General features: G+C 39.6%; 1 protein-coding gene across 6 annotated transcripts; it reads right to left on the bottom strand.

Annotated features, from left to right (window-relative positions):
* Positions 1-359: 359 nt before the first annotated feature.
* Positions 360-11443, bottom strand: SRSF10 (serine and arginine rich splicing factor 10). 6 transcript variants are annotated; one of them, XM_068917220.1, is made up of 7 exons: positions 11129-11424; positions 8974-9078; positions 7104-7207; positions 5354-5516; positions 4999-5052; positions 4730-4831; positions 360-1586 (listed from the first exon to the last, which is right to left on the bottom strand). In XM_068917220.1, the coding sequence occupies exons 1-7, from the start codon at positions 11191-11193 to the stop codon at positions 1568-1570; spliced, it is 612 nt and encodes a 203-aa protein (XP_068773321.1). In that variant the 5' UTR covers positions 11194-11424; the 3' UTR covers positions 360-1567. The 6 variants fall into 6 exon arrangements, with proteins under 6 accessions (XP_068773321.1, XP_068773322.1, XP_068773319.1 ...); XM_068917221.1 differs by having other exon boundaries at positions 4999-5049; XM_068917218.1 differs by lacking the exon at positions 4730-4831 and having other exon boundaries at positions 11129-11439.
* Between the last annotated feature and the right edge of the window lie 340 nt (positions 11444-11783).

Raw genomic sequence — 11783 nt, 5'->3', positions numbered from 1 at the left:
ACACACTAACAGTGAAGGTTTCTTCTACTGCACCCCTCTCATTCATGTCTTGCCAAGTGATTTGTACAACATAGGACTTTAAGAATGACTGCTCATGTTATCCCTCAAAAGCTGTGTTAAAGGACCCATCAGGCTCTGCCCAGGAAAGCTTGACTCAGGAGCAAGAGAAGCTTCTTTGAGTAGAGGTAGCGGCAGTTTGGCCGAGGTCAATCGTGATTATGCTCTTGGCTACCTAGGGTGGCAAGCTGTCAGCTCAAGCGCTCTGGGCTTAGAGGAAACTTCCTTGGGCAGTTCAGTGTTTGGTGACCAATCTCCAACAGACTACAGCTGTGTTAATTAAGTCAGAAGGTGCTCTCCAGTTATAGTCAAAACTTGTACATTTTATTCCCAATTCACAGGGTTATTTGCACAGATGGAACACAAAACTCAAGAAGAAAGGATGTGTATGAATAAAACATTAGCATCTTTTGATCAAACACACTACAGGGTACATAGTCTTCCCTTCCTATAATAGTCTCATCAGTAAGAGCATCTTTAGACAAATATAGCAATGGACTACAGACTTTTTAAGCAAGTTACAAGATAAATGGAGAAAACCAGCAATTGCTAATGGGTGATTATGGCCTAAAAATGTGTAAATCTATTCCTTTGTACTTCAAAATGTTATCTGCAACATCCCTGCCAAAAATCATGTAGCAGTGCTGCAATGTATTTCAATCCAATTGCCCTTCTCTGAACATTTTTCAAGCTGTTACCCCAGACTAAACATTTAGAGAAAAAGAAAAAGCTCTTTCTAAGAGCAGAGGTCAAAATAACATTTAAATTGAGAACTTCCACTTTGAATAAAGCCATTATAGTGTACATTTAAACATCTTTAAAAGACATAGAAAGGATAACATTTAGCTTTCAGAGACCAGTCTATCATAGTCCCCAATTTAAACACCCAGCTACTTAAACACTAAATTTAAAGATTTTTAATTAAAATTATCAGTTGGGTGCATGGACTTTTGGTGAAAAAGAAGTTCCAATAGAGCCTTCTGTTACTGCTGAGATAAATCAATATGCTGCAGATATTTTGGAGCACAGCCATTAGTTTCAGCAGAGTTTAAACACACTACTTCAATTCTACAGAAATTTGCAGGAATGACAAAATCTAGTTTACCACAGAAAAAACGTAATTCCCACCATTCTTGAGACTCCAAAAGAAAGGTGCCTATACATGATCTTTTGTAGCCTGCATATGTTCTTGCATTCCAGCTGTGCATAACCTGCAGGTAGCTTGCACAAGACAGGCTACTGCTTTTTTAGAGCAGGAATAGGATACCTGCATCAAGGAAGGGAGATGTTATCTAGATGGGCTGTGGCTTGACTTGCATGAATGCATAAACATTCCCTGCCCTTTTGGCCACATCCTGCTAACTCGTCCCCAACTGAAAGGCCCACAGAACAGCTTCTTCACAATTTTTCCATGGGAGCAAGAACTAGGACAACATCTTTATTCATGCACTCTTGAAACATCGTGGGTTTGTGTTCGGCTTTTCTGGCTTGTTCATATACACAAGTCAAGTCAAAGTTTAGTCCTACCTCTGGGAGAGAAAGAAAGAACCATCAGAACTGTCAGATACTACATTATACTTGCAACGAATTGGATTTTCAAAACAGAAAAATGTAAACTGTGCTATGCATAAATTTTGAGGCACACAATATAAGGACATGCTGACAAAATAGTTAAGGTATGTTACTATTACTCGGCAGTCAAAAGTTAGAATCTCAGCCTGGACACAATTGTCCTCTTCCCTCCTCCCCACCAAACCAGCTGCAATTCTGGCTGGACTGACACGTGAACTTAAGCACAGCAATCCTTTGCAGGTTGCTGACCAAAACATGCCAGCTTCTGTAACCACATTATCCCAAGAGACAGTCAGGTGGACCACTTTTAAGCAGGATTTGAGTTTCGAATGCTGTATTGTTTAAAGATTCTGAAAAAGGGCTTTTCTTTTTTTTTTTTTTTTGCTGTTACAAACCATTTTTATGGAAATCAACTACCAGATAATCATAGTTCAACGTAAACAGTATAAGATTGGATTTATCGAAGCATTTAAGTGTCCCTCAGAATTTTCATTCAGTGGCATAAAAAGAACAAGTTATATGTACCACTAGTGCCAGGAGGCCGCTCAAACTCTACACACCAAAACATGTTTACAACCTGCTAGAGAACCACGGCTGGTGCGGTTTTTGATAAGGCAAATGTAAAATGATGAGCTATCACCTAGAAATTAGCTTCTATATGAATCTTTAATTGCCGATTATAGCAATTCGTAACCCAGCTAGTAATATCTAAGTTATACCCATAGGGAAGTCCATCCAGCAATAATGACGGTCAATGGAAAAGAAATTTCAATACATTTCTTAATATATTAAGACAAAAACTTTTGCTCAGCCTTATTTTGTCTAGTACTCCTTTTAAAAATGTGACGTGATATTTACTCAGACATCAAACAATAAACAAATTCCTGACTTTACTGAAATACCATAGTAAGGATTTTACTCCATAAGGGATGCATAACTATTCCTAACAATGCTCTGGAGTCAAATTCTAAAGCTACAATAATTCCAGTGGATCAGTATTTCCTTCATTTTTTTTATTATAGCATGTTTGCTAAATTTACAGCAAGCAGAAAATAAGCTGGGTCTTTAGTTATTTTGATCAAAACATTGATGTTTTAAAGGTAGTACACAATATTTGTTAAAAAGAACATATAAAAATACCTTTTTAGAAGCCTCTATAAGAAAGGAAATACAAAGTTTAATCCCACAACTTTCCTCTGCTAGAGCTGCACGCTACTGCTACAGTTTTAAATAGACTTTTTGTTGTTTTTAAACTATACATCCAGAAAAAGTCTACAAAATTAAAGGAACGTGCATATAAATGATTGCATAGCAGAACATGAACATTAACTGCAAACAGTAAAGAAAAAGTTAGAAATACTATCAAATATACAAAGGTTCTAGGATCAACCCCCTAAGCACGTTCCACTGCCAATGTTTAAAATCCATCCGCATTTCTTCAAAGGCCCTGCTGAAAACACTAAAATCAAAACCTAAAACATTTCTCTAAAAAGGAATTTCTTTAAACCAATGTCTTTATATGCTACTATATAGACAGCAAGGAACACTAGGTGTGTGAGGCTGGCTTTTGAAGGTAAATAGAAAAAACGATGCCAAAAGCCATTTTCATAACAAAATATCTTGCCTTCTAGAGAAATACTGGTAAGATTACACACTGGTTTTGTCATTTTTCACATTCAATTTACTAAATATACTGTATTAGTGATAAACTAAATAGCTAGAGATGCAGCTCTTGTTCATATCCAACTTGAAACATTTGTTCTTAAGTAAAACGAAGTCTTGTACCAAACCACTATCCATTCTGAGGAAGAAATGATTCAGACTTGCTTGACTAAGCACTTTTTGATGTGTAAAAGCAAGCCTTTGTTACTCAAGAAGAGAGATGGCTACAGTTTTATACCTATGAATACACCAACTAACCACAGGAGTCATTGGCATAAAAGTTTAGTTCTTATATACTGTACACACACAACTCGAAACAATCTACTTGTATCTAACAGCAGGAAAACTAAGCAATTTTATGGTTAACTGCTCACTAAAATTTAGAATAGATACAAAAACTGCATAAAATGTACACACAACCTAATATGTAGTTGCTCTGTCATTTGCTGAAATCTGAACTTAATTTTCCATTTTAAGGGCTTTTCCCCCCTCTCACACATTTCATATTAGCAGCCAGGTAAAAAGCAGTGAAGCCTCTATCCTGACAAGTCACGACACTGCACAATCTCTGAACACGCTTCCAGGACTAACTCTCTCCCCATGTAGTATACGCAATGTTAGTACCATCTCTCCAGATGGCAGGGTTAAAGAGAAATTTCAACACTCTCTCTCCACAGAGCTCCATTTACCAACCTACTTGTGTCGGTGGGCATGGAGAACACAGAAACCTGCCTTTGAACAATGGAAACATATAATTGCCAGTCTGCATTTCACAGCAGTCAGTGTTGCACTACAGCTGTCCAGTTTTCCATTTTATCACAAAGTTTAGTATTCAAGAACAAGTTAAACAGTTGGTTTAACTGTTCAGCACAAACTGGAACCAATTTCTCTGCAGGTATGACATTTTTTAATAGGACAATGTTGCAAATTACGATCAATCAAGTCATCACCAATATTTAAGCATTAAAAATGCAAGTCTTTACAAAAATATACATAGAGACACCACAATCAAATCAGTAGCTGCCCATGACATTTAACCAAGTGGACATTCTCTCTCTCTCTCTCTCTCTCTCAGTGGCTTCTCAACATTGTTTTAATTATAACCATTGTCTGCTACAGGGAAAACTGACAAAGAAAAGTTTTTTTGTTAGCACTGTTGCAACATCATATTCCTGATAATTTAAGTAAACTGAACTGTGTGTAAATGAATGTTACATGCCTAAAAACAACATGGATACACTGTTAGTGGCCACTGGACTTGGGACTAGTCCATGACCTCGATCTGGATTTTGACCTAGATCTAGAATGTGATCTTGACTGTGATTTGGATCTAGCTGGTTCTTTTTTTCTCGACTCCTTTTCATATCTTGAGCTGGACTTATAGTGTGTTTTAGAATCTGTTTTAGAGGTGCCTCTAGATTTGGTGTGAGATGCAGACCTAGACCGTGATTTAGCCTTCATTTCTTTCTTGGGCTGTGACTTGGATCGTGATCTTGAATTGGACTTAGATCTTGAAAAAGATCGATTGCGGTGTTTGAACCTATCAGAATAAAGGGGAGAGAGGAGATTTGAATGTAAAAACACTATTCTTAGACATCTAGTACATTAAAAATTGTTTACCATTTTTGCAGGAGAAACTTTTAAGCCTATAGTTAAAGGAATACAGTGATCTAGTTTTCAATTTAAATGGTGTAAAAATTATTTTACCTATCATTGTCCGAATGGCTTCTGCTACGACGAGGTCTTCCAGTAGGTCTACTGCTAAAAAGGTACATCAGAAAAAGTAAACAGTGACAAATACCTAGGTATTTATACAGATGATTAATTTAAAGTTTAGTTTTCTTGAGATGTGCATTTGCTTTTAGTCATTCTCCAATGAAGCACAGAATCATTTCATTCAATATTTGTTTTGATGAAGCATGCAAGAAATGTAACTCCCACAAGTGATTACAAAGTGAGTATAGAAAAAAAAATATTCAAAATGTTAACAACTAAATAGTCAATATGGTGTTTCTCCTCCAACAGACTGCTGTGTAGTTGAAGCCAAACACACTACACTTACTTTCTAGGACTATACGATCTTCTATAGCTGTAATCAAAAGAACGACTTCTAGACCGCCTCCTTTCGTAACTCCGACTTCTAGACCGCCTATATCTGTCATAGTCATCGTAACGAGAAGAACTGTATAGGTTTCTCCCTTCCTTGGCTTTCATTTGATTTGGTGCTGTAGAAAAATAACAATATTTAACATCTTAAGTTCCAAAAAAAGAAAAAAAAAATTAATGCAGTCCTGTCAGTACTATCAATCTAGAAAAAATGCAGTAAGAAAGGACTAAGGCTCCACAAAACCAAAACACACAACTGGCTAAGGTGATTTCAGCCCACCTTGCAACCGTAAGCTGGTATGACAGGCCAGGCTAATGACTCGTACATCCCGACATTCCTAAATTCACCTAAAAAGTGAGAGCTAACTGGCAATTAAACTCCCATTTTACCCCACTATGCAGTACCACATGTTACACCTGATCCACTGTCTTACTTAAATGATTAAAAGACTTATTTTTTCCACTACAACTCCTTTTGTCTACATGGAAAGATGGAAAGTTTATACAGAAGAAGTAAAGACATTGATTCCACACAAAGAAAAGTCTGATTCTACAAAACCAAAAAGTGAAATCCACCCCCGCAACCCACAGTACAGCAATGCATTCACTTTGTACTTTAATTATTAAAAAAAATTAGTGGAAATGAACTTAGACATCTTCTGTTACGTTTTCTCAAAGCAGCACAACTATTTTTGCCCTCGTATTAAATCCAATCCTCATTCAAATCCAAAGATAGCATTTCAGTGTATTTCAAACAGATTGCACCCTATCAAGGCCATCTATTGTAGCTGGTGGCTACAATTTTTATGTTTAAGTGCTGCTGCTGACATCACTGAAGTAGCTCTAATTAGTTTTTGCTCAGAAACGTAAAAGAAACCCCAATGTTTTCATACAGGACAGAAGTTTGCCCTGCAGAGTATGTGATTTCTATTAACTTCAAAAAAATTAAATTTGTGCTTTTAAGGGAAAACTGAACAATTAGGTTGTTCCATTGACAACCTTAACCGAAAGATCTTTGAGGCACTCTCAAGCTGCACATGCATATTTAACTGAGAGTAACTTTTTTTTTTTTTGCAACTTTGCATATTTGTAGCCTGTTGTTTGCTGAAGTACAATACTGAACAAACTGTATTAGTCCTGTTTTAGACCAACAAGCCTATGCTTCCTTTGTACCTAAAGCATCTTATCGCTCATGCAACTAAATGTGTGAGAAATAATTTCTTAAAAATTATCTGATCAAAAAACAAGAATTCTCCTCCACGGTGGATTATTTTGAAATTTATTTTTATGCTGACGCCAAATGAAAATGAAGATGTTACCTCAATCCTGCAAAGTGGACTGGCACAGAACACAATCACTAACACACTTCAGTATAATATGAACATTGCAATACGTTAAGCTGAGCTACATATTTTGACAGGGAGAGTTTTCATCACTGTGTCCCTGCAAGAAAGCTTGATAAAGCTGCACAGAAAGCTCTTAAGTATTTTCAGCTTACCACACGGTGGTAAATGACCATTGCACTGTTATCCCCTTTTAATTAAAACACGAGACATTAATAGTTATTGCATAAAAAGCGAAATATCTACCTGCTCTCTGTGTAGAAGAAAGAAGGTATCACAATAATTAACAACATCTGTAATGTTGCCTAGCACTAAACATTAAGGCTAAAATCATAATCTGATGAAATACACGCAAGCACTTACTCTTCCGATCCCCCTGTGCAAACTGGATTTCTATTTGCCGACCACAAATCCACTTTCGGTCCAAATTATGGAGAGCATCTTCTGCATCGCGGACATCTTCAAATGTGGTGAGTGTTAAGGTACTTGGGAATTTGAGTAATTAACACATTTGGTATTTTAAATCAGTCAAATTTGGTATTTTAAATCAGTTATTTTCTGATTTTACAACTTTTTTTCGGTTGTTTTGGGCATGCTATAGGAAATGCAAGCATTTTTTTTTTTTATTAACCAACTATCTGAGAACTCCTATAATAAAATATAATAAAATTAAAATCTCATGCTGTGACCATAAACTTATCCACAAGCAACCAATTACTATGCAACACTCGAGTTTTTTTTCATCCCCTACTTGTACTTATGTAAAAAATAAGTATATCCTTTTCAAAATAAGTTATTTAATTATTAATGGTGATTCAGTTCTCTGCATTATAGTCACATTACAAAAAAAGAAATTGTAGTTCTTAAAATACTTTAGGCATGCCAACAGTAAAAACACTACTTATTTCTATTAATTTTAGACTTGGGATAAGGCTTTCCTTTTTCACCAGCTGATTTAAAAAAAGGAAGTTATGGGATGCCAAGGACACACATATAGGCGGTCAACGGTATCTGTGATAAAACCATACACTAAAAGTACTACTCTATCAGTCAGATATTCAGTAACAGTCTTTGCCAATTTTAATCCCTGAGATCAACCACTACTGTCATTCAAACACCTTCTTCCATGTATGGCACCTGAAAGAATGAATTGCCTTTCTCCTCATAGCAACTCAGTCCATCAACAGCATCATCTATGCAGAAAATAAACTACCATGTTGTAGGTATATTTACCTTGATAAACCAAGAACGAATGCATTTTCATTCAAGATCACAGTTACAATAGCACTCACAAGAGAAATATTACAGGTTTTGTCAATGGACAACCAGAATCATTCATCAAATTACTGCTTACATGACAAACAGAAGAAAAACTGTTATTCTGTAGGATACATCAGGTATGACTCCTTTAATCTTGGCCACCATTCAACTTCATCTTGACCTTTAACTCTTTAAGTGCTTGTCAGAAGGACTTGTCATGAGATGCTTGGCCAAAAATGACAGATGGCTTTATCTTTTACTTTGAAAAACAACCTTTTCCCCCTTTTGTAGATAAAGCGAAGCTTTGTCTCCCATTATGGCTTGTCCTTCTTCCAGCTTTTCTTTATTTTTTCTTTTCCCAAACTCTCCCTTCTCTTCAAGCCTGATCCTTAAGAGGTCTTTGGCTTGTCTACTTGCCTTAATTGTTGAACTCTACTCTAAAGGTTCTTTCATGCTTTCTCTTTGGGGTCGCCATTACTGTACAGCTTTACATTCTGAGGCAACAACAGAGGACAGTAAATTAGGGGACAATATTAAAGAAAGAAGTTCACCTCATTTTTTATACAATCTGCTTTTGATCAAGTGATTCCAGTTCCCATTTTTTTTTAATTTTTAAATTAACAACGAATAATAGCCACAATCTGCTAAGCACAATTTACTTACATACCCGCTATAATAAAAACATGGTAGAAAATTTTGAGTCAGTGATAGTTTTTCATTTAAATCATATAGTATCAATTTCAGTCACATAAGCAAGCTTTTATATTACTGGACTTAAGTTTTGCAAAAAGGCAAAGAACAATTGAGAGGAGTTAATCTTCAAAAATAATGAAACACCACGATATAAGAAAGACACTTATTAGATACAACACAAAAGTAAACTGCTTTTTCATTTAGATTTGTTACCTCTTACACAAACTTGAATTTCAAACTTCAACACCCCTCACTAATCAGCCATCTGAAGAAAGGATATTGAACATAAGCAAATCCTCTGGGACGACGAGTGTAGAAGTCAAGTGGAACGTATACATCAACTATAGGCCCATAGCGACCAAACTCACGGCGCAAGTCTTCAGACCTAAAAATATCACAAATATCTTATATATGTTTTTGCTCTATTTTAGTTAAAAACATCCACTAAATAAAAAAGGGACATCTACAATCAAATAATTCGACCAACCATCTTTTTGGAGTGCTCTGAAGAGAATGAACGTAACAAATATTTGGGGGTGGGGAAGAGTATGAGCAGTTCATTGTTAAGCAACACACTAGGCTTTTCTGAAACACTGTTGAACCTCAGGATGCTCAAAATACACCTCAGCATTTTGAATTCAATGTTTAGCATAACTCCATAACATAAGCGTAAACTGAGAAGTGACATATTAGCTAATTCAATGCAAAATGTGCTAGGCTGAAAGCGAGAAGGATCCAAGAACTTTTTTTTCAAGAAGTACCCTATAAAATTCTTAACACTGATTTTGCAGCATGCAAACATTAACTGTAACATGCAACAAAAAAGTACAAGAATAAATCAGTCACACAAAACTCATTTTCATTGAATACAACCATATCAAACGGAACAGAATTTGAGTGAGCAAGCCGTTCATGCTTTTAGCTATTCCAAAGAGGTGGCAGAGTACAGAACAGCTCAAACTCCTGTCCCCTCAGAGAGGTTACTTAATCACATTAGCTTCTTCACATATATTTTTCTGTATAATTTCAACACAGCAATCTGTATGAGACACTCACGTGAATGCATAATTATGTAGTGTGAAAGAGCTATTGCTATTCATTTCTCTTTCTCATCAGCTAAGGGAGAACAAAATCCATACTGCATATAATCAGCAGACTATATTATGTATATGACAACAGAAGGCAATTCCAATAACCAACATAAGGCTCTCACAGCGAAGCTATCTCTAAAAATATCATTTAATCACAAGCTCACAATGAAAGCCTAAACGGGAGTCTCATACTTAAGAAGTTTGAAAGTCTTCTTCCCTTACTGTTCTGACCCTAAAATAAATTACTGTCAAAAGAGGAATGAACGCTGATAAAAGGATCATTTTTATTAAAAACTATTTATGTTTTTGGCAACAGTAAGGTTTCTAACTCACTCCATTGCGCCTACATTACCGTTATTTGCTGAACAACTTTGGTGCAAGCTGTCCAGCCAGCAAGTTTCAAAACTCAAGCCTGCATTTTATACAGGCAAATCTTGTAGTGATTTCCACAGAAATTCTAAAATTAATAGCATGAATAATGCTCCAAATCACGTTTGCATTCTATACCTGTACGCTCTATAAACATTTCACAACTAACAACAAACACAAAAAGGAGCTGCTGAACTGTAGAAGGGAAATAGAGAAATCTTAACAGTTCACTAAAAACATCCAAGCCGCAAACACCAACGTGTGCAATATGCATGTTTAATTCTTCTAAATAACGATGAAAAATTATTGCACTAAGCTGCACGCAATCGGTTCTTACCTAGTTTTGCTGCAATTACTATAGAGAAAAGGCGTTTTCTTTTTTTTCTCGTAAGAGGCCACGGAACATAACAATTAGTGCAGTAACATTCCACCCGAACAGGCAGCAATTACCATACTAACGGAACCAACCACGCTATGAATTCCGAGGGCATTCACAGCAAGCGTGCTATGTTTTCTCCCTTCTCGGAATAATCGCTGCATTTTAAAAGCATATTTAGAATTCCAGCGGCTGCTGAGCACAGAAGCGGAGCACAGGTTGCTACCGCCGAACTGCGGAGGCAAATCCCGCCTCGATCTCCCGCTGCAGAAACTCGAAGGCGGCTGAGAGAGTTTCACTCTCTCCTGTCCTAGCTTTGTTCTCTCTGGATGTGTTTTGAAGCCGATCCTCGGGGAGCGTGGGGTAGGGTGTGGGGGGGGGGGATCGAAAGGACGGGACGGCGAGGAAAATGGAGAAGGGAGCGGAAGGCAAGGCAGGGAGAAGGAGAAAGCAGCCGAGAAGGAAGAGGCCTGCGCCTCCGCCCCCCTCGCCCGGGGAGGCCCCGCCGCCGCCCGCGCGGCCTAGCGAGCCCGCCAAAGCCTGCGCGGCCCCCGCGCCCGCCCCGCTCCGCTCCCCCCGCCCCGCTCGCCCCCGCTCACCGGGTGTCGTCGGCCACGTTCCGCACGAAGAGCGAGGTGTTGGGGGGCCGCAGGTAGCGGGACATGGCGGCGGCGGCGGGGGGCGAGGGGGCAGCGAGCGGCGGGGCCCAGGCGCTGCGGGGAGCCGAGCGGCTGACGAGACCCTCCGGAGCGGCACGCAGCGCCACAGCCAGCCGCCCGCCGCCTCTCGCGAGACTTCCCGCGGGGCTTCCGGCGAGAGCGCCGCGAAAGGAGGGAAACACGGCGGAGGGAGGTGGAGGCGGGGGATAGCCGCCGGCGCCAAAACCGACTCTCCCCGCACTGCGCATGCCCCGTGCGCCCGCCCCCTCCCCTCCACCGCCTCCGGCGCGCACGCGCAGCAGGCGCCCCGCCTGGCGCGACTGGCGGCCCGCGAGGGAGCCCTCCCCTCCGGCGGCGTGCGCACATGCGCCCTCCGCTCGCCCTGCTGCGCGCGTGCGCCTGCGCGCGCCACCGCAGCCGTTCGCCTTTCCCGCCCAAACAAGGGGGAGGCGCGCGCGCTGGGCTGGGCGCGCGGGAGGCCGTTGCCGGCGGTTGGTAAGATGGAGGCCAAGCCGCCGCCGTGAGGGGAAAGGGTGTGCGCGCCCGGCCGGCCGCCTCCTTGCCCCGCGCAGTCAGCCCTAGGAGCCCCGGGTCG

Source organism: Struthio camelus, chromosome 23, assembly GCF_040807025.1.
Source record: "Struthio camelus isolate bStrCam1 chromosome 23, bStrCam1.hap1, whole genome shotgun sequence".
Lineage (NCBI taxonomy): Eukaryota > Metazoa > Chordata > Aves > Struthioniformes > Struthionidae > Struthio > Struthio camelus.
The sequence above is the reverse complement of the archived record's forward strand: the minus strand, read 5'-3'. Positions and strand labels throughout refer to the sequence as shown.

Coding starts and splice junctions, on each gene's coding strand:
- SRSF10 (XM_068917216.1), bottom strand. CDS start 11,436: ATGCGCAGTGCGGGGAGAGTCGGTTTTGGCGCCGGCGGCTATCCCCCG. Junction 7,208..8,973: donor AGAGGATTTGCTTATGTTCA/ATATCCTTTCTT, acceptor AACACTCACCAC/ATTTGAAGATGTCCGCGATG. Junction 5,517..7,103: donor TGCACAGGGGGATCGGAAGA/GTAAGTGCTTGC, acceptor ATTTTTCTACAG/CACCAAATCAAATGAAAGCC.